The sequence below is a fragment of the Stegodyphus dumicola genome, chromosome 8 (assembly GCF_044657685.1).
Source record: "Stegodyphus dumicola isolate Sdum_Otavi_A_Nest chromosome 8, ASM4465768v1".
In the NCBI taxonomy this organism is placed as follows: Eukaryota; Metazoa; Arthropoda; class Arachnida; order Araneae; family Eresidae; genus Stegodyphus; species Stegodyphus dumicola.
The window spans coordinates 124,039,263-124,063,652 of NC_140775.1; the positions used below are offsets into that span (position 1 = coordinate 124,039,263).

The window sequence follows — 24,390 nt, forward strand, 5'->3', positions numbered from 1 at the left end:
TAGATAAAACTGAAATTTAATGATACTGTACAGAACATAGATAAGACACCTCCACAAATGAATACAAATAGTAAATTTTGTCTTTCTAAATGCAGAAGTGACTCATTCAGAATGACAAAAGAAAAAGTCTGATGATTCATTGTACTAGATATATTCTTATTTTAAATAGATGATGGCAGACATTTATCATAACCTTTTCAGTGTTCTTTTCTTTTCCTTTAAAAGTTTGAGATTTTTCTTCTCCACATTGAATTTGTTCTTGTCACCTGCATGTTTTTTTGCAGTGGGACCATCACCTTTCGATGCACTAGATCCGGTAGATGATTGTGGATCTTCCTCCAAACCTTCTTTGGGACTTTTGGGTGGTCGAGCATGGATTTCCGTCATCATGCGAGCTCTTTCACAATAATCGTCATATCGTTCAAGAAGCATCTTTCCAGCTTCTTCGTTCAAGGCAGATTCTGGATTTGGCACAATCAGTAGACATTTTATGGTCTAATAACAATTAAAAATAAATAAATAATAATAACCATCATATTTTTCTAACGACATTAAACAATTTACAAAAGCTCAAAATTTACATATACAAAATTATAGTTTGCAAATACCATCAAAACTACAATGATTTGAATTTTCAGCTAGCATATGACCAGCTGAAATGTAAAACAAGGAATTGAAATAAGCAGATTTTATAATATATTTTCAGAAATTGCACATGTACAGGTTATAAACAACAAGGAAATAATAAGTCAAGAGAAACATACAATAGGTGGTGTCGGAAGGCAAGACCACTTACAGTAATACAATATTCACTTTTGCATAGATCCCAGTTAATAAGCTGACTATTTGAAAATTATCTACACAGAATCTGAGCAGCTGCTGTTTACACCTGCAACTTCACAGATAAAATGCATATTGGTCTGGGCTACTTACACCTCAAAATCTGCATTAGGAATGATGATTTACACTAACAGACTGCTTTCACCTATTGCTCTCAGCAGTGCTCTCCAACAATTCAGTGCACCATTTCCACACACATTCCATTACAAAATCTGCTTATTTCAGTCCCTGTATCCTTACTTAAAAGCTTTCACACTTTTTTTGGGGGGAGGACAAATGTTTTAGAATTACTTTGTATATTCATGCAATTTATTTGTTACTTTTTGCAAAAGATTTCCAATAACATTTAAATTTCGTAGAATCAACCTGCAGTTTCATGTAATTTATTTCAATATTAATTTCTTACTTTTGGGGAAAAAAATTTTAATTTCCAAGTAAAATTTATGAATAAACAATCATAAAATATACTAAGAGCAATATTTTGATACTTAAAAAGAGATGGAAAGTAATTAAATTACTTAAAACTAGAAAAATAGGTATAGAGAATGATTCAGAACTCATCGGATGGAGCTTATTCAGGACAAACTTTAAGGGATGGGGGAGCAAACTATCACAAATGTTTTTCCTACAGGGAAACATATGGGCACAAACTTATATGAAAGATTGACTGCTTTCTTACAGACTTTGCTGACAAGTGCTTCTTTACAGCAATATTAAAAATAATTCCTCAAAATTGTATCCATCAACAGTAATACAGGTTTGATGACATTGATGAAATGACTGGTATGCAGTTTTAAAGATGCCAAGTATTTCTCACCTATATGCAGCTGCAATGATATTCAAGTGACAAGGCCCTGATGATGTAAACTTCATAAACAAGGGCATTTTCAGATGACCCTATAAAGAAGCAAAAACATTTGGGGTGGTTGGTGATAGGAATGGCTAATTAGCTGGTTCATGCCCAACAAGGATTAGCTCTACTGTTAAGAAAGTTAGAGGGCACTGCACCGCCCATATGTATAGTTAATTAAAAGTTTTAGTGGAGAGTATGGATGGGTGTGGTGATGTAGAGGAGTTGTATTAAATCAGCTATCATGTAAATCCAAGAAATCTGTAAATATTATTTGTATATAGATAGAATTTGCATCTAAAAGTAGAATTAGAATTAAGGAAGTGTATTTATTTCACCACAGCATGACATGAAGAACCATCGATGTAGATGTCAACTTAAGTATATTTATGCCATACATTTTTGGTGCCATCTAGCTGCAAAGTGAGTGATATAATTTCTATTAGGGTGCTATTTATCTTTGTAAATTAAAATGAGTTTTGAAGAAACTGTTGAACGAAATAGAAAAATTAGTGGTTTGGTTCGAATCAGCGTCACAAAATTAATTAAGAAACTTTAAGACGAATTACAAAATGAAAAATTCAAATATAGAGCTGTTGCAGGAATCACTTTCAGTGTTAATTTAGAGAAAATAGTCCATTAAAATATGATGAAGTTATTAATGCTCAAAGCACTGTGCAAGAATTAGAAATTGAGCATTTTTTAGAATACAGCGAATCCATCATTAGATATAAATTGATGAAGATACATTCCAAATGTTGGTAAAATCGAAACAACTCAACAAGTTTCTGAAATTAAAACTAATTATAATACTAAATTATCGCGTATTAGTTTAGAACCTTCAGTGGTGATTTATGTAAATTTACTGAATTTTGGGCTTAAAAGCTGCCATTCACAAAAACAATACACTTCAAGATGTTGAGAAATTTAACTATTTAAGATCTTTACTCACCAGTTCAGCTGCAAAAGCTAAAAGCGGATTGCCATTAATAGAAGAAAATTATAAAAAAGCCATCGAAATTTTAATGTACTGATTTGGAAAAAAAGAAATATTAGTTAGTGCACATATGAATGTCCTCGTTCAAGTGATGTATCAAGATTAAGAAAATTGTATGATGAAATAATGGTTCAAACTAGAAGTTTAGACACATTAGATATTAATTCTTACAGCAATCTATTACTTCCTATTTTATATAAGTGTATACACCAAGATTTAGTGTTACAATTTAGTAGAGAGCAAAATTTCGGCAAAGAATCAACAGTTTCAGATTTATTGTTATTTCTAAAGAAAGAAATAGAAGCTTGCAAAAAATCATTAACTCTGGGTCTCAATCAACAAACACTTTCGAAAATCAGTGAAAGAAATACTGACAATTATTGTAAAAATTTTACTCCAATTGAACAGAAAATGGCATCAGCGACGATGCTTAATACACGAGTTGAAAATTATGTGCGACTTTTGTCTTACATCTCACCTCTAAAAAGACTGCGACTTTCAGAGAAACACAAAGCATTATATGATCAATTCAAGTGCAAGCGCAATTTTAAAAAAAATTACAAAAAAACATTTCGAAGGCGAAATGGGTTAAATGTAATATTTGCAAATCTATGTTGCATGCAGAGAGCCTGTGTGACACAAATGTGCAACAAAATAAAACCAACAAAAATGCACAAAAAGCACAAGCACAGTAAAAGAAACAAGCTTCAGTTCACTATTCCTCGAAACACTGAGTAAATTCCTAATGATACGTACGAACCCTGTTGGAAGTGTTAAGCTTCGTGTGGAACTTGGAAGAGGATGATTTTGAGACTAGATGTTACATAATTGTTGAGTAGTTTAGAATCATTGAGAAATAGCAAAAGATTGGTGTTAAATATAGCAGCTAAGGTGTTTGATCCAGTCGGATTTATTTCTCCATTTGTAATGTGAATTAAGAGACTTATGCAGGAAATATGGGAAAGAGGTTTGGACTGGGATGTAGAGTTGCCAGAAGAGTTACAGTACAAATGGATAAAGTGGTGCACTGAAGTTAAGGAATTTAAACAGGTTGAAAATAGAGAGGTACTACTTTGCAAAAGTTCTAAGTAACGGTCATTCAGTTGAAGTTCATATTTATTTTTTTGATACGTCAGTGGTGGCATATTTTAGATATAAGAATGAGACAGCAGAGATATGTACGTCGTTTATGATGTCAAAGAGTAGGATAGTGCTGTTAAAAAAGTTGTTCCTCCCTAGGTTGGATTTGATGGGAGCTGTAGTGGCAGTTAGGTTATGGAAATATTTATTGAAAATGTTTCAGGATTTGATAGGTAAGTTAGTTCTGTGGATGGACTCAGAAATTTGCTTGTGGTGGATAAAGGGGTCAGCATGTGAGTGGAAGTAGTTCATGTCGAATAGAGTTGCAGAAATGCAAGACTGTACTTCGCCTGATAAGTGGAAATACTGTCCAGTGTCAGTATACGCAGCAGATAAGTTAACTCATGGTGAAACAGCATATGCATTGATGAAGGATAATAATTGGTAACATGGTTCATCATGCTTGAAAAATTCTGAAGATCAGTGGCCTGAGCAGAAGTTTAAAGTAGAAAGTGATACTCAAAATTTGGAATGTTTAAGGATTTATGTTCATGTGACTGTTCCAGTAAGACAAAACTGTATTAAATATTACCAAGTTCAGCTGTCTGGAAAAATTGTTGAGAGCTACAGCTTGAGTAAAGCAGTTTGTCGACAAGCTAAGAAAATGAACCTGTGAAAGAATGTCCTCTTGCAGTATTGGCCTCAGCTTCTTGGATGCAACAGATCTTGGATCTTCTTGGATAAAATAGTACAGAGAATTATTTTTCAGATATTCAACAACTAGAGAGGAATAATCTAATAACACTTGATCGGAAGCTTTACAGTTTAGCACCATATCTGGTCAGTAGACATATTTTGCATGTCAGAGGTCATTTGGAACAGGCAGAAATTAATAGACGACGAAAAACATACTATTATACTGCCATAGTTCACTGAACTAATGATATTTAGTGAACACATAAAATTATTCCATTCAGGAGTTATGGCAACAATGTCTGAAGTTGGGAATAAATTTTGGATACCTAAAGGAAGACAAGTAATAAAGAAAATTATTAACGGTGTGTAAAATGTTTGCAGTGAAGCCCGCCAAAGAGCTAACAGGTCAGTTACCAAGAGATCATGCAGTTCAAAGTAATCATTTCACAGTAGTCGATATTGAATTAACTAGAGCGTTTACTGTTAGAGAAAAGGCGGAGATCCACAAAAAGGTGTACATAGCCTTATTTACACACGCCACCACTCACTCGTGCTGTACACATTAAAGTGGTTTCAGATATCTCAGCAAAAAGTTTCATTCTTTCATGAAGATGTTTTTTAGCTAGAAGAGAGAGCTGCAAGGAGAGTTATTCAGATAATGCCAAGAATTTCCGCAGCACATGTGAAATAATTAAGAGATTTAAAAGAGTCAGCATAGAGCTTAGTGTACGAGATTTTCTGACATCCAAAGAAATTATATGAAAATTCATCCCTAAGCATTCCCCCATGTTGGGGAGGCTTCTGGGAGCATTTAATGAGAAGCATCAAAGAACCTTTGAAGAAAATCTTAAGAAGGACTGACTCTTGAAGAGCTTTCCACAATATTAACTGAACTCGAGTGTGTGTTACACAATAGGCCCTTACCATACAAGAGCAATGAGCTGGGTAAACCTCATCCGCTCACACCTTCACAGCTTTTACTACCAGGACATGACACATTTAACTTTCCTGAATATTTTTTGGAAATTTTCAACAAGGTGTCAGACAAAAATGTTTAACTAGGCAGAAGTTTTACCAATCTAAGCTCTTAAAATTAACATGGATCAAGTGGAAAGAGCAACATTTATACCTTAGAAGCACACATAGCTTTGCTAATCCTTCAACTGAGCGTAACCTTAAGACTGGAGATGTTGTGTTGATAGAAGAACCAAACTAATCCAAGCTACTCTGGGATATGGGAGTTGTGGGAAGAGATGGATATATACGAGGGTGCATCATTCGCACATCAAAAGGACAGTTCAGAAAATCTATCCAGCTTCTATATTCTTTTGAAATTTAATTTAGGACATTTGACATCATTTGGAGTTTTATATTGTTCATATTATTGATTATTATGTTCATTTAATTATAGTGTATCATTCACGTTTTTGATGCAAGTTATTATAGTTACTATTATAATTTATATATTCATTGTTATGTCATACTATTTAGCATTAAGCCTTGTTAATTAATGTTAATATTATTATGTACTCTTATTAAAGAGTACAGCTGTGGAGTGCTGAAAAGAAAGTTAGAAGGTGCTGCAACGCCCGTATGTATAGTTAATTTAATGAGTTTCAGCTGAGAGAGTGGAGAGTGTAGTGATGTAGAGGAGTGGTATTAAATCAGTTATCATGTAAATCCAACAAATCTGTAAATATTATTTGTATACATAATTTGCCTCATAAAGTAGAATTAGAATTAAAGAAGTGTATTTATTTCGCCACAACATGACATGAAGGACCACCGATGTACGAGGCCAAATTAAGTATACTTATGCCATAGTTACATTGGCCAACATGGCTAATTCATTGTGCCCCAAAATTACCATTCAGCTAATTGCAACCACTGATGGTGAAATCCTAGTTGATTACGAACAGAAAGTGGACATTCAAGAGGAATTCTAGTAAAACCTCTTCCAGAAAATTATCCTAACATCTGCCATTGAGCTTTGCTGTAAGTAGATATGAACCAATAAGAAAGTCATTCATAACACCTGCCGAAACAAGACAACCATGCACACATATTCATTCCCAAAAATTATCTCAGAACAGCATATGAGTTAGGAAGTACAATTGCAATGCACTTCTTTTTGGAAAAACCTTTTCAGAATCCCACACACATGGGGTATATTCTGTTTTCAAAGGTTTCTGGTTTCTATTTGGTAAAGTTCTCTGAAAAAGAAATGGGCACAATTGTTCTTTGTTTAACATCCTCCAAATGGGTTGACTCGTATCATGTGTAATAGCTCATGCACTTGTAGGAGGTCCATCTTTCATAAGGTTCAAGATAAAATCATTCACATCTAGATGTATAGCTTTTGTTGACCTGTTTCCTGCCTACTGATGTTGAAGGAAGCAGTTTCACAGAGTTGGCGAGTAATCTTCTGAAATATTTTGTGATCTGGCATTCATCTACTGAGAAAAATGTTCCGACAGATCCATAATGCTGCTTTGTTGTTCCACTTACAGCTTCATACTTTAGAAGCCTATCTGCTTTCTTAGCATTGATAGTCTCCTACCATGAATAACAATACAGTCATAAATTCTGAAGTTCAGCCACTTTATCCTTTATCAGCAAACAGTACAGTATTAATTGTGCACAAAATGTACTATTATTGCTAGTGGATGCAATTCTGAGCAATTATTATAAATATTATTTAACCCTCTAAGGGTGCCCCTTAGAGGAATATTTTTTTGTGATATTTGTAAGAACGTATACATACATGCATATTAAAATATGTCAAGGAAGTTAAGGCAATGTATCAAAAGTACACAAATCCAGGTCTGAAATACCAGGAGAGTTTTTACGTTAAAATCAAAAAAACAATTTGTTCTCATAGGAGATTTGGGAAATTTGAGCTTTCTCAGCGAAAACCCTGACCGCTCAGAGGGTTAAAGTAGCGCCAATCAACAATTTAAATCTCCTTTCTTTCTTGTTTATTCTTCAATGTGCCACTGCAACCCATCCATACATTTATGTATAAAAAATTACTGCTGTAGCGTGCTTTGCTACACCTTAAAATTTATTCCATAACTTCTATCCCATAATCAACCTGTATAAGAATTTTAACAAATACAATGTTAGAACAGAAATCTGTAATTTTGAGGATAACGAATACAGAATTATTTTTACTCGCAGCAAAACTGGATGCTTGAACTCATTTTTTTAGATTTACATGACCATTATTAAATTTTATTTATTTTTTTAAAATATTTGTTAAAGATCAAGTTCATTTGACATAAAAAAATTGTTGCAATACTAAAAAACAATCTTTGCCTGCATCTATATCCAATTTCTTTCTCAACAGTTTGATTTTTTTAAAAAAATAAAAGTTGACACTTTTCCCATCGATTTCAAAACGTGCACTTTTTCCCTGCAGAGAGAGATTAAAAGAATTCAGCTTTTCAAAAATCTTGCATAAATATGCCAGTTTTATTTAAAAAATGGCATCAGCAAAATCTTCGGCATCTTTTTATCCTTCTTTAATGAAAATAAAAATTTCTTGCCACAATTCAAAGGTATGTAATAAACTGTTACTACAAGAGATCCCTCGTACACTAACATAATAAGGACAAGTGTTTGAATCCTACGTCCTCTCACAGTTTTTCAGCAGGACTCGGATGCTTTGGCACAAGTACTTCTGTATGAATAATGCATTCTAAATGGAGCTTTAATTCCTTTAGAAGCCTATATTCTGCTGCCAAAATGTCTATACGCAATACACATTGTGGTTTCTCTTTACCCTTCATTTCTGTTGAGGTAAAACCAAACTCTAAATAATCATAATCATATATACTGTATTTTTGTTTCTTCACAGTCTTGCTACTGGTTGAAGACATACGTTCTTTATCTGTGCTATCTTCTATCTCTGTTTATTACTGTTGAAAAATTGGTCCATCAATTCAAAAATTGGTACAAGGGAACAAAATCACAAAACTATTTACCAAAGACAAACAAACAAGAAGTAATATAACACTAACTATACCACATGAACTAATTTATATCACTGATTTTTTTATATGAAGCACTGAGTTTAATTTAACTAAACCTAGATTATAAACTGACTGATTGAATCAAGCAGGCAAAGCTTGCTTATATGCTTTCTGCAAGATCTTAAGGAACAGTCCAAATCTATCGCAAAGGGTCTACACACCTCGACCTATCTATATTACCAATCAATCTAAGCTGAGAGCATTGGATATAGTAGAAAGTGTATATATTGGTCGAAGAATATAGTTCTACAAATTAGAGATATCATATTGCAAAAATTATACTATGAAATATAAATATTGTTGAGCGAAGAGAATACAATGATAAATATATGTGAAACAATAGATTACATTGCATCTAGCTTTTTATTTAAAAATTTGCTAATATCCTGTCAACTATTTGAAGACTAGTAGGAAGAAATTCCCATTTTGGCATTCATGATCAAACTACAAATTCTAGCAACCCCGACCTTGCCCCACTCTCAAAAAGTAAAGCAATTAAAGCATTCATTAATTCACTGACCTGGAGAAGAAAACAATTGTTATGGTGGCCGCATTATAATTATGAATGTTTTTGTTAAATTACAGGAGCATTTTCCCAATAAGTCTGGCCATGAAAATGTTACTTTTGCTGCTGATCTGACTGATGTTTCTGTGACAAGCATAAATCACAGGAAATCAGACCTGAATGAAAATGGTGGCTTTTCGACTCAACCTCTGAAAGTCAGTACACATAAAACCAAATCAAATGACACGATGACTTAACTTTAGCAACAATAGGAAGAAAAGTCCATGGTTTCGTTTTACGGAATGAGTCATGAAAAGGCCATTCTAACTTTGTACATATTCTCAGATTACACTGTTGTGAGTTATAGTGCATTTATATAATCCGATCGAGAAGGCACAGCATTGGCAACTCATGTTAGCAGAACTACTCTGCGCAACATTCTTTTATTTTTATACAAAGTCAGGTAAAATCAAACCACACAAAAAAAATGTAGATATTTTTAGCTTTTCACAATATTTCGCAGCACCCTTGTGAGGAGGCAGAGACTCCTCTGGGTGCCACGGAGCACAGTTTGGGAACTATTGAGTTAAGTAATAAAATAAGATTAACTATAAATTTGAAACTTGTAATTATTAAAAACTGATAATATGTAGCATTAAATATGATGCAGTAAAAAATGAATAATTCGTAAAAGGGGGGAAAACCCCAAATTACTTGAATTACAAAACCAAATGGATCTCCAAATATTATCCACCAAAAAATTAAGTTTTAATTTCAGTTCAACGAATATAAAAGGTTGTAGTGATTAATACTGATTAATTAATTTTTTTTAATTCAGGAACTGAAAAAGTTGCAGTGTTTAGTGTAAAAATATTTCCAAACAATAAATGAATAAATTTGAATGGATTAAAAACATAACTGCAGTGATGAAAAGAAGCGCGCAGTATTAAAAGTGTGAACACAGGGCACTGTCTAGTGATCTTATATAATTTTAAGTGTAGACTTTCAATATTCAAGCTGGTAAAAAATTAAGTTTTAATTTCAGTTCAACGGATATAAAAGGTTGTAGTGATTAATACTGATTAATTAATTTTTTTTAATTCAGGAACTGAAAAAGTTGTAGTGTTTAGTGTAAAAATATTTCCAAACAATAAATGAATAAATTTGAATGGATTAAAAACATAACTGCAGTGATGAAAAGAAGCGCGCAGTATTAAAAGTGTGAACACAGGGCACTGTCTAGTGATCTTATATAATTTTAAGTGTAGACTTTCAATATTCAAGCTGGTAAAAAACAAAACGACTATTTTTATAATTTCAGAGCCCGGAATTTTCACGTATTCAGCATTTCCCAAACTTTACTGCAATTAAGCTTTCAAATATTCTAATAACCTGTTATTTACACAAATCCTGCAAAATTATGTAAACTTTAAGATTTCTTAATGTACTATAAACAATTATAAATTATTCATAGCAAAGGTAAGCTGCTGCTAAAAGAGAATTTCCTTGATATTTGAAGCCTTACGAATGAAACAAAGACAAGAGATTTTAATAAAAAATGTTTACAAATGAATATTAAAAATAAGCATTAAGTTAAACATACATTGGTTTTATTTAGGTATCTCATGATTTTAACATAAAAAATTTTTAACCAAAAATCCCATTTTTAATAATGGTAAAGAGCAAAAACTTACTAGCAGAATGTGCTTGAGACCCAGATCCGGTTTCCAGTCCTTTTTTAGTGTGTTTACACAAATTTCGCCATTTCTTGCAACATTAGGATGAAAAATTTTAGTGGCAAAATATCCTTTAGGAGGGGAAGAAGGAAAATCCTTGCCGAGAATCAAACGCACACGAAACAGACCTTCAGCATAGGGAGTTCCAGCTATTTTGTATTAGCAAAAATTTACTGTGTTACAAACCATACATAAAAGTATACTAAATGACAAATATGGGAAACCCCTGGGAATAAAAATGATACATTCATACAAAAAGGATAAATAAAAGAACATGTTACAAATTTAACAAAGATTAAATGCTTTAATTAGAGAAGGATACAAAATTTTATGAAAATTTCCTAAAATATTATAACACAATTTTAGTAGACTTTTGGATACAAAATAGGTCTTTGGGTACATGCATAATTTAGCATGGAATAAACTTCAAGAAATGAAGATAAAACAAATCAACCTACAAAACATGGCAAATGAAAAGCTAGGTAATCTTGTGAGCACATTTATTAGTGGACTACAGTGATGTTGACAGTATTCCAGGGGGGGGAAGGCTTTATATTAGTAACTTAGGGTTATTTATGAGATAATTATGAGCTTTTAATTTCATAATATTCTTACGTTGATGTTCATTTAAAAAAATGCCATTAATTTTCACACATATCTATTAGAAACTGCTTTCACAGAGACAATTTTTTTTTAAAAAGGTAAAAATCATAAACTTTTATAAAATTAATATAAGTTCTACCAATAGGGGGGATTGTTTTGATTATCAATAGATAGCGCTTGCATCACACCTAAAACGTGACATGCCTTTTTTGCTCCAACAAGAATCCCCACACCTGCTTTTTATAGTTACACTGATTTTGGACTCAGGTTGGATAGGAAGAATACAGTGGAATTAGCAGCTTTGCAGATGTGTTACGAGTTAACAAAAAATTCCTAGCATGGTCATCATGAAATAATCTACAAATATTTACGCATGCTATTTTATAACGATGTTGTATGATACATGATGTATAAGGGCTTGCCTATTGAGTTGGACATGATTACTCAAAAATCAAAATCATGCTGCTCTAATTAGTTTGGATAAACAAGTTCATGATGCTTATCACCTGTATATATTTAAAAATTAAAAGAATCCATTTTTATTTTCAACTTTTTAACTTTAAAAACCAGGGCTGTGGATTCAGGCAAATTTTGGGGTAAAAGGAATCTGAGCTGGAGTCACTAAAAACAAGATTCCAACTCCTTTTTTGATGGACAGTTTGAATTTGAAATGAAATTAACCCTTTCAGGATGTGTGTCCCATATAAGCATTCCTAAGAACGTCTATTACAGCCGGGCATCCCATCCACGCATTGCATTCAGAGGACGGGTGATGCGTATATGCATTTTAAGCTAGAACGTTTTTCTGAAGGCCACTAGATGGCATCCTGTGCCCATTACTTTTGAAATTAATGCAGTTTTATGTTCCTAACCTTGAGTTTGATATATTCTGCCTGACTTTGGTATTTTACTCATCACCTGTTGAGAGCATGGGGGAGGGGGGGAACGTAAACAGAGATGGGCTCTTTAAATCGCTGTGTGCTAAGACCGACACTCGAGTCTCTGATTTATATCCAATTCCTTTTTTTATTCTATTTTTTCCCTCTACTATATACGGTCTTTTAGGTTTACTATGTGAAGCTCTGCTACGTTTTGCATTGCCTTCAGATATATTTCCATTTCTTCTCTTTTTATTTCAGAAAGCCTCATCTCCAGTCTATTATGGCGGGAAGGCGCTATTTATCAGAGGAAGAATATACTTGTATGGTTAACCCTCTGAGCGGACAGGGTTTTCGCTAAGAAAGCACAAATTTCCCAAAACTACTATGAGAACTTTTTTTTTTTTTTTTTTTGATTTCAATGTAAAAACTCTCCTGGTATTGTTATATTGCTTAAGTTCACGCCGGGAAATAAAGTTATGAATCTTACTTCACGGCACCAATGTTATAAGAATGTTTCGACACCAAGGTTAAATAGCTTTACTTCAGGGTACCATGTTATATCTGAAATTCCTATATGTTAAATGTTAAATATGAAACTACTTGCCGTGAAAGGTAGTGATCGTATAGTGAAACGTGTACAGCATTTTTGCGTTGTGAAAAAAAATGCATCCCGGGACCGCGCCGTGAGAGGATCGAAACATAAGAAAAACATATACAAGAAATATAGGAAAAACATATTAAATATATAAAGAAAACATACTATAAGAGGTTCCAGATTAAATATCAGTTTATTCAATTACATCACAATAAGAAAAATCTTAACCTCATCTGAGAGTCTTTTCATTTAAATTCATAAAAAAACTTAGGGTTTGTCTGGTAATTTAAAAGAAAGGAAAGGGAAACAATTTAAGGCCTGAGAATTAAATTTTAGATTCGATGTTGTTTTTACTGCTAAGGACGTTTTTGAAAAACTTGCTTAAAGTTCAAACACACCAAAAAAAATAAAACCTATCTTGAGGGGACATCTTGGCCGTGGAGGACTCGTATCTTATCAAGCGTTGATGTCGGCCGGGCTCATCTTGACACTGGTTCTAAAAATGTGGGCGGCAATTCCCACTGTAGAACAGAAACAGGAGCACTGCTGCCCAGGACGGCTATCCGCTTGGTCCTGAAAGTCCTATGTCAACACGCAGATAACTCGTTCAAATTTCGCCTCTTTACCAGCACGCCGCAAGGAAGAGGGTTTTCAGCTTCAGGTCAGAAACGTTTTTTCCTAGGCAATTACGGCTCGCCTGTTCTTACTCATCCCAAGAGCAAGCTTCACGAGTAACGTCCCAAGTCAGTTCCACCCGCCAGTCAGTAAGAGAGAGAATCCAACTCGAATTTCCTTCAAGCCAGTTTTCAAGAGCAACGTCCACAAGTCCAGCAAGCCCGAAAATCAGCGAGTCCAAGAGTAAGTGAGTCTCGCCTCTTAACCAAACGCGGCCGGAAAACATCTCTCTTCGTAATTACATTTTTGTCCAGCAAGCCCGAAAATCAGCGAGTCAGTCCGAGAGTCAGTCAAAAAGTAAGTGTGAATCCAACTCGAATTTCCTTCGTCTCCTTCACAAACGCAGGCTCCCACTATGGCTTCACTTATCGCCCCCTTAATTATGGCAAAATCTTCGTTTTCAACCCCTGAATGCGGAAATAAGGGTGATCGCGCATGTGCGCCCTTCTTCACTTAGCCAACAACCGGACCCTCAATCGCCAAAAACCTGAATGACTTACATTGAAAGACAAGTAGCAACCTTTGACCTTTCTGTCACATACTTTCCTCTCTTAAGGTCAACTAACAATGAAAATTCTTTCTCGAACATTCCAAAGGACAAAGCGCGCGAAATCATGACTTGGCAAAAAATTGCCTCCCTTTCCCTGCTTCTTTCACAATGAATAAAAGTTTGTACAAGATTTGCAAATAAAAGAAAATAAATAATATTCATTTAAACTAAATAATATTTCCAGAAGCATCTGTTTTTCCCCAAAATTAAAGCCTTAAAATAAATAATTCATAATCAAATAAAAATTAAGATTTCCATAAATCATAAAATCATTCACCTAATTTTTATAACGCTATCCGGTAATTTCTCTACATAACATTCCTTTCCCCTAAGGAATTAAATTTTGGTTTACCAAAATTTAGCAGACAGACACTTCTTGAAATACCATGACTCATACTGTGTAATAAGGCTAAAGGATAACATAATGTAACAATATTTCACACGACTCCTTGGTAACAGTGACGTTACTGACACATTAAATTTCAAGTCCAAAATGTGCAAGGAAACAAGAAGATTAATCAAAGCAATTACTAATTAAAATACTCAAGGAAGATCATCAAAAATAATTAATCAAAAACATCAATTAAATCACTTAATTAATTACCTAGAAATATTCAGAACACATACAGAAAAAATAAAAATAAGGCGTTAAACACAAACAAAATATGTCTAAGATCAATCAATAATGACAAAAAGAATTTCTCTTTTTTTTTTCAGTTCATTACATCACACTAGTGTTGCAGTCTCTGTTTGGCCACATTCCTGAACGTTTATTTATCTATTCATTCTCTTTCAGTCCATTAATGTAAACAATTTCACCTGAGGTCGAGCACATTCTACTATTGTGACAATTTCTGCTGAGCACAATCATGGAGTACATTAAATGAGTACGGAGTTGTCAATGCAATCGAGGGAAAACCCTGTAGTTAGAAATCATTGTGTTAGCAACTCCCCCCTGCAGCCTTCAACGCGAGAAAATGAAAGCAACCAACCCCGGAATGTGAACTCAGCACCACAATACTCCTTAGTAGAGAAACTTGACCTTAAAAGAAACCAGATTTCACCCTCCTACGTCTCACCTTCGACCAAGGAAGAACAATCACTCTTTAAAAGTTGAAGACTTTATCTTTCAATTTTTCCCTTACGATAGATAAGCTACTGAATGTGTTCGGATACACACACCCGAAGAAAGAAATAATCTAATCCAATTGCTCACAACACAAAAAAAAAAAAAAAAAAAAAATAAGATAATCAACGCGCCGCAGATACATAAAATACATTCCTGAGAAAATAAACACACTAATAATTCAAACAATTCCAAATAAAATATGTCACATGAACGTATTCAAACAAAGAGTAAAGACCCCCTAAGTACTACGAAATTGAATAACTTCCAGGAATGAATCCCAAACAATCACGTCTAAGAACAGAAGCGGCCTGATCAGGGCCCAGCATTAGAAAAGAAAAGAATGTTACAACACATGGAACCTCGGAACCAGCCGAAAATACCCCACACAAAAAAAAATCAGAAAGAAGGAAAACGTGATTGTCCAAAAATTCAATTCAACCAAAATCAATTCCTAGAATTAACATAATGAATACGCTGTGCAAATACCAATTAGAACTTTATACAAGACACACACAAAATAATAATAATAATACAACCTAATGCATGTACAAAATAACGTTTGGCCAAAAATTTATAAATACTACCAAGATACACATATAGACATAAAATGAAAATACAATTAAACTGTAAAAATTTCGTACGTAATTCAAATAAACATTGAGATCAGTGATACTTAAACAAAAATTTTAAACTGCAATACCTAAACAAATACACAAATAGTCATTATGTTAAACCATATCAAGCCAAAAGTATTTCACTGTAATTCAAATCAAACCAAAAAAAATCAACCAGCTGAGTGAAGTGTCGCTAAAAATTTCAAACCTCACGGTAAACACTAGTGAGTAACAACACCAAACTTAAGTCCCCTTAGTAAGACAACAAAAAAAAATTCAGTAATTCTAAAGATCCATTAAGTCCACAAAAAAAAAAAAAAAAAAAAAAAATTCAACTAGTCAAAGAAATCAATCAAAGCTGGACTGAAGCACGTTACTAGAACACTAAATAAAATATCACAAATCAAAAAAGTGTTCAAAACAACCCCCCAATTTTAGGCAAAAGCTGAGATCTATTCTGCATCAGACTCTTCCAAAACGTTGTATAGTAACCTAAGTAGCAGCCTTCAGCAACACCTCCACCCAAACAAAAGAAACAAAGTAACTCTTTACCGCGTCCACGTAAGCTGAGAAAAGCGCTGTATTATAAATGACAGACTGAAACTTTACTTATCAAGCAAACCTCCAGACACGTTGAAAGAGAACATAAGATCTCTTATCTCGGAAAAGTGCGCTGACTGAAATGTTACAATTCTGAACCAACACAATGAAAAAGATACAACAATAGCTTTCTCAGATAACAAGTTCCTGTTTGCCCCGGTGTAAGAGGTCAAGAGCCACCATGAAGTGCAAGTATTTACAAGAAAACGAGCTTTCAGGACATTACAACTTCACGCAAGACTTAACTGCAAGCAACAAATGCAAAGTTCTCAAAAGTGCTAAACTAAAAAAAAAAAAAATACTCATAACTCAAAAATCTCTAAATATCTCACAAATCAATTCTACAACTCAAATTCTACCATTTTCCTATAACCACGGAAATCTCAATTCTTTCACAAAAACTAAACATCAGAGAACTTACATTTTACGGACCTTGGCAGTAACCACCAAAAACAAAACAAAAACCTGATACAACTATCTTGATACTACCAATTCAAATACAAAACTTAAGCCAAAACAAGAATTAACCCGAAATTCAGCAACAAGTCCAACCAAGAAAGAAAATTCAGTAACTCAAATCAAATCTATTACGATTCACTAGCAAATTCAAGACAAACTACTTGTAATCAACAGAAAATTCCCACACATGAGTACAGAGCATAAGTAACTAATCTTCTCAAACTTATTTCAAACATTTTCACAAAACAAATTCCCGTTGTCACCAAATTCTCATTAAAATTCACTTTCTACAATTCACAAGACTAACTCAATTTCTACTGTTTAAACAATTCTCACCTGACAACTTTTCACAAACTTAAAACTCAGAAGATAACTAATCTCAATTACTCTGACCCATTAAACTAATTAGAACTTCACTCAAGCTGATGAATTCAATCCAAAAAAAATTAAGTATGCAAACATCACTATTGCTGATCTCAGGCAAAAATCCAAATCTAACCCATGTTAATTTTAAAACAGAATTTTGCAATTGAAAAATAACCTTCAATTTTTACTCATTCATTTGTATCATTATGCCGTAAGAACTTATAAATTCATTGCTCAATACTAAATTAAATTACTAACACATTACACAATATACTGGAATCATAACAAAACATTATAAATCAAAAAGCAATAATATACTACGCTAGAGAATCATGAAAACATTACATACATTTCACAAAATATTATTCAATTAAGTCAAAAAATCAAAATTTCTCTAACGTTACCCATCACAATTACACATTTCACAAGATTCTGGGTTAAATAATTTGCAAAAACACACAAAAAAAAATTTCTAGCTACGCATAGCTATGGCTTGTCTCATTCAGTAAAATAATTACAGTCTTTAATCTCTTTCTCTTAGAAGTGCTCAAAAAATGAGTCCAGTTTTTAAAGACAAGCACTCGAAACTTGTTACAAGGATATACAAATAGCATAGGATTATCGTGAAATAATTCATTTTCCATCTTGTATCATAAATCAGTACGTCGAAAATCAAAAATACACATCTAGAAAACACTCAAGGATTTTCAACAGTAAGAACGTACAGTACCTACTCTGCTACATTAAAAAATATATTTTTCCTAATTTTAAAGTTCAATTCTGTTTGCCTAACGTTAAAGTCCAAAATTCCTGAAATTCACACAAATTCTCAAAATTTATCTTCTAGTATTAACAACCTCATTAAAACAGTAAATTACTAAAAATAGGTAAATTCAAAATCAATTACTGATTCGATCCTTCACTAAGCAGAGGTCACGGCACCAAATGTTAAATTGCTTAAGTTCACGCCGGGAAATAAAGTTATGAATCTTACTTCACGGCACCAATGTTATAAGAATGTTTCGACACCAAGGTTAAATAGCTTTACTTCAGGGTACCATGTTATATCTGAAATTCCTATATGTTAAATGTTAAATATGAAACTACTTGCCGTGAAAGGTAGTGATCGTATAGTGAAACGTGTACAGCATTTTTGCGTTGTGAAACAAAATGCATCCCGGGACCGCGCTGTGAGAGGATCGAAACATAAGAAAAACATATACAAGAAATATAGGAAAAACATATTAAATATATAAAGAAAACATACTATAAGAGGTTCCAGATTAAATATCAGTTTATTCAATTACATCACAATAAGAAAAATCTTAACCTCATCTGAGAGTCTTTTCATTTAAATTCATAAAAAAACTTAGGGTTTGTCTGGTAATTTAAAACAAAGGAAAGGGAAACAATTTAAGGCCTGAGAGTTAAATTTTAGATTCAACGTTGTTTTTACTGCTAAGGACGTTTTTGAAAAACTTGCCTAAAGTTCAAACACACCAAAAAAAATAAAACTTATCTTGAGGGGACATCTTGCCGTGGAGGACTCGTATCTTATCAAGCGTTGATGTCGGCCGGGCTCATCTTGACACTGGTTCTAAAAATGTGGGCGCCAATTCCCACTGTAGAACAGAAACAGGAGCACTGCTGCCCAGGACGGCTATCCGCTTGGTCCTGAAAGTCCTATGTCAACACGCAGATAACTCGTTCAAATTTCGCCTCTTTACCAGCACGCCGCAAGGAAGAGGGTTTTCAGCTTCAGGTCAGAAACGTTTTTTTCTAGGCAATTACGGCTCGCCTGTTCTTACTCATCCCAAGAGCAAGCTTCACGAGTAACGTCCCAAGTCAGTTCCACCCGCCAGTCAGTAAGAGAGAGAATCCAACTCGAATTTCCTTCAAGCCAGTTTTCAAGAGCAACGTCCACAAGTCCAGCAAGCCCGAAAATCAGCGAGTCCAAGAGTAAGTGAGTCTCGCCTCTTAACCAAACGCGGCCGGAAAACATCTCTCTTCGTAATTACATTTTTGTCCAGCAAGCCCGAAAATCAGCGAGTCAGTCCGAGAGTCAGTCAAAAAGTAAGTGTGAATCCAACTCGAATTTCCTTCGTCTCCTTCACAAACGCAGGCTCCCACTATGGCTTCACTTATCGCCCCCTTAATTATGGCAAAATCTTCGTTTTCAACCCCTGAATGCGGAAATAAGGGTGATCGCGCATGTGCGCCCTTCTTCACTTAGCCAACAACCGGACCCTCAATCGCCAAAAACCTGAATGACTTACATTGAAAGACAAGTAGCAACCTTTGACCTTTCTGTCACATACTTTCCTCTCTTAAGGTCAACTAACAATGAAAATTCTTTCTCGAACATTCCAAAGGACAAAGCGCGCGAAATCATGACTTGGCAAAAAATTGCCTCCCTTTCCCTGCTTCTTTCACAATGAATAAAAGTTTGTACAAGATTTGCAAATAAAAGAAAATAAATAATATTCATTTAAACTAAATAATATTTCCAGAAGCATCTGTTTTTCCCCAAAATTAAAGCCTTAAAATAAATAATTCATAATCAAATAAAAATTAAGATTTCCATAAATCATAAAATCATTCACCTAATTTTTATAACGCTATCAGATAATTTCTCTACATAACAGTATTTCATACTTGGATTTGTTTTCTTTTGATATATTGCCTTAATTTCTTTGACATATTTTAATATGCACGTATATATACATTCTTACAGATATCACAAAAAATATTCTAGGCTGTATATATACGGCCTTGCCGCTTAGAGGGTTAATGAACCATTTACTAATGCAGATGAGAGTGATGATTCATTTTCTAAAGAGTTAGAAAATAATACTTCTCCGTTCTTCGAAATTTACCACAGTCTTCATAGTAAATTTTGTTACTTCTTACTGTAAATAGTCTTTATTGTGTTGTTTTATTAATTTTAAACTTTATTGATGGATTTTATGAATGAAAACTTTGGAATAATTTGAATAGCACTTCCAAAAGTTATTTTACAAGATAAGCAAATTTTTAAGTAAATTTTCATGTAAGATAAAAAAAAAAAGGCTATTAAGTGCTAATTTTAACATATATAAGGGCTCAAGTAATAATCGAAAATGATACCAAATATTACGATGCTAGAAGTGAAACTTTTTTTTCCTTGATTTTTTTTATAGAAATAGGCTTAGCAATGCAAAACCTCCGTCCTGTTCGGCGACTGCTTTCGATTCTTTTCCGTCTCACACGAGCGTCTTAAACAAAGGTGCGCCATTGCGAAAGGGTTAAAATGAATTGAAAAAAAATAATGACATGCCGAGTTATTATTTTTATTTATGAACTATATACATTAATAAATAGTTATTTTCTATTTTATTGATATATTAATAAATAAATATAAAGGAGGAGGATGGATGTGATATTTGCCATAAGTGATTAAACTGATTCATTTAGTTACAAATCTCACTGGTAAATTTAGGTAAGCAGCAACAGCAGCAAGAACTCATAAATTCATGCCATTCTTAGGAGCGAGCACGAAAAGGAGCAATTGTTGATCAAGCAACATGATAAGGAAGTACATATTTGATGATAAAGAGGTTTTTAGAATTAAGAACTTCTTTAGAAGATGTAGACAAACCCTAATGTTTCACCACTAACAGAAAGACTGTGGAATGATCTTGCAGAATTGGAATCTTTTTTTTTTTTTTTTTCTATACCGTATATAGCCACTAAAAAGCTGCAATCTGAAGAATTCACAAGAGGCGAGAATGGAAGAATGGGATGTTTGTTCTTTCTGAAATGGAGGGTTTATTGCAGAAGGAATCATTTCTTCAATGCAGAAAAGAGAAACTAGTTTGCTAGACAATGAGATCTTGCTGGGTTCAATATTTAGATCTAAAACACCGAATTTTCTTGGATGACGAACAAATTAAAAAGGCAAAGAAAGCCTCCTATTCATTAAGAATGAAATTATCCTCAGAGCAACTGGAGTTAGCGTGAAAAGACTCTTCTCAGTTCTGAAGTTTATCAAATCGGATCTATGGCCCTCCAACAAAGAAGATCTTGCGGCAGCTATACTGTTTCTTAGAAATCACTAATGCCAGTTTTTCCATTTCATATTAAATGCTAATGAATATAAATAATTTGCTATGCCTTCATTTTTTTTCCTGTAGCATGTATTACTTCTTTTATATTAAAAAAATAAGCTGTAGCCCATGTGTATATGTTTACATATAAATATATGAAGGAGTCTTTAAAATTCCAGGAGTCGGACATTTTCCCTACCGACTCCACAGCCCTGTTAAAAACAAAATTTTCTCAGACTTGCACATTTCTAGTAATATTAACATAAAACAAGATTAAGTTATAAAAATACAGATATCAGTATATGTATTTTCTGAATAACAATGCTGATACCAACTAAACACTAAGATAAAAGCAGATTCATAACTGTAAAATAATTAAATAAAAATAAGACTGACTTACAAATTTTCTCTAAATTTTTGTTAAAGAAAGGAATAGGTAAAACTTCAAAAAAATAAAGCAATTAGAAGAAATATTGGTACTATTTGGTTTCGAGGGCCGTAAAAAATCGCCAAACTATTGTTGATGCCAATGCTGCCAAAAATAATTGCGCCAACCCTAATAATTGCGGCAAGAAAGGAAGTATAATAGTAAATAACTATCTAAGATTGATGTTTTAATTTAGATGAAAGGTTAATTTCATATAATACTTTTTTATTATTATAATTTATATTAAAAAGTCTAAACACGACTGAATGGAAGCATAAGAGTAAATAACTATTTCAGATCATTATTATAATTTATATAAAAATTGCTAAACATAACTGAATGGATGCCTGCATCGCTATTTCGCTACCGACTTATCGCTAAAGCATAATTTCATCTCGTTGGTTGTTCAAACGCAATTGTCTATAATGAATGATGCCTATTCTTTGAAAATATTCTTGGTAAAGTGCAGAATCGCTCACTTATTTGTTTGCTGCTTTTTACAAGGGTAAAAACAATTGGATTTTTGTCAGTTTTTAAGTGAAAATAGGTCGATGTGTACTTAGATAAAGCCAAGGTTGTGCGCAGTTCCATTTTTTTGCAATTCTGGGATTTTTTTTAAGTCAAAATAGGCTGATGTGCCCATCGACACCGAGTATGTGCAATTCTTAAAAACGCGTGAAACAGTGGGTGATTCTGCACTTTACTCAAAATTCTATTGCCGACGTTTTGTCATGGGCAATTCCCTAATTGTTAAATTCACAGGATATTAAAAAAGGATTTAAATATTAAACTAGTATTTCAATAGTGTTTTAAGAAATATAGAATATATAAACTTACGCAATCTGAAATCAGCGCTTACGCTAGATTTGGCGCATTGTTTAAATGGATGTGTTTGCTAGATTTGGCGCTTTTGCGCATACATTTTCGTTGCAATTTTTTACGGTCCTCAAAACAGAATAGTGCCGAAATATTAAATTCAATAAGCAATTAGACTATTTGGCATTAAAAAATCGTATAAAATACACAAATGTCATCTGAACAATACTCGAAATCAAATTTTGGCTTTTGGTAATATTTTACAAACCTGGCCCTTCAATAGCAGCTTGAATATCTGTAATGTCTTCTTCATTAATGAACACTTTAATGCCTTCAGGTGGGTTTGAAGACAACTCCCACAGCTCCTTAGACACCTGTCGGATTACTTGTGGCGAGAGATTTTCTACGTTGGAGCTCTAAGATGAAAAAATAATGCTTATTTATAAATTAATGACCAAAAAAATTTTCAGAAGTTCTGAAAAAGGACAGTAGTAAAAAGTTTGGTAGTCTTTGATCATCAACCCAATCTTCTCGCAAAGCTACCAACCAAACATGTGACAAACAGCAGCCATTTAAAAAAAAATTCAGTACACTGAAAATTACAGCAATGACTTAATATAATCAAAACTACACGAAACATCCATAATAAAACACTGAAGTTTGCATAAAACAGCAACAAATTAACTAATCAAAAATGCAACAACTGTTGAATTAAGTTTTGGTCAGAATTTTCAAATTTTCTTTTCTTATTGTTTCAGCTGAACAAAAATGCTTTGCCTTTCAGATAAAAAAAGAAATTACATGCTAAGTGGAATGAAACCAATGTCCCCCCCAACATTTTGATTCTGAAGAAAATAGCTCTTCTAATAAAATTTCCCATTTTGTTTCTACGTATTTCAACTAACCGAAAATGCTTTACCTTTAAAATAAGGTTGAAAATTACTTTTAAAATGGGTTAGAGTAGATTTAAGGGTGCCCTTGTTTAATTTATGGCAACTTGAGTAGTTAAATGTTATGAAAACCGTATTATGACATAATTGGTTGCATGACTGCGGTTAATTTGAATGGTAGGAAATGATTTGGATAGTGTGTGTCAGATTTTTGATAAGAAGTACTTTTTTTTTTTTTTTTTTTTTTTTTTTTATACGGTAAAATGGTTGAATGTGGTAAGATAAATTTTAAGTTTCTGTACGATTTAGAATGAAAGGGAAAAGAGCATTAATTGACTGGTGTGTAAATGAAGGTTTACTTAGTAGCCATTATCAAGTGTCCTGCTTGTAGGAAGGAAATGCATATGGTCGAACATCGGACGATTCCGGCACTACGGAGGATATTTTTGTAAATTTATGTGGGGACGCCAGTATACAGATTCTCATTCAGATAATTTTAAGTTTTTGGATGCTGTTAAGGAATTTTGTTTGACTGAAGACACGCAAATTCGTAAATAAGGTGAGTAGATATTTCTTTTGTGTAGTGCTAAGATGACTTTCCTTTTTTATGTTATTTCATTGCTTGATTTAAAATGTAGATTACTGAGATTATATATTTTTTGTAGGCTGCTCCTTTGACTTTTTAAGGGAATATAGATGTATACATGGACAAAGTCAAGGGAGTGCACAATGCCTAGTTTGTGCAATTCTTTGTTATTTTGGATTTGTGTAGCGGCAATTTTTGTGCAAAAATCACTGATACACAAAGGCAAAATAACAAGAACTGAAAAAAACTCAGTGTACATGTACCGCAAAGGGGCACCCATAAATATATTTTTACCTTAAAATGTTTTATAGGGTTTGTACACATTTCTGAATACGGTAATTTAGTACTTTTAAGGACCATTAATGAAAAAAATGAT

General features: G+C 33.3%; 1 protein-coding gene across 1 annotated transcript in view; it reads right to left on the bottom strand.

Moving 5' to 3' along the window:
* The window catches only part of LOC118191390 (ubiquitin-conjugating enzyme E2 S), a 30,993-nt gene continuing 6,603 nt past the window's right edge, over positions 1 to 24,390 (bottom strand). Inside the window, exons 2-4 of the mRNA XM_035362189.2 lie at positions 22,807 to 22,954; positions 10,697 to 10,887; positions 1 to 495 (exon numbers count right to left, since the gene is read on the bottom strand). Coding sequence (XP_035218080.1) covers positions 187 to 495; positions 10,697 to 10,887; positions 22,807 to 22,954 — 648 coding nt within the window. The 3' untranslated portion in view covers positions 1 to 186. The remainder of the gene's footprint in view (positions 496 to 10,696; positions 10,888 to 22,806; positions 22,955 to 24,390) is intronic.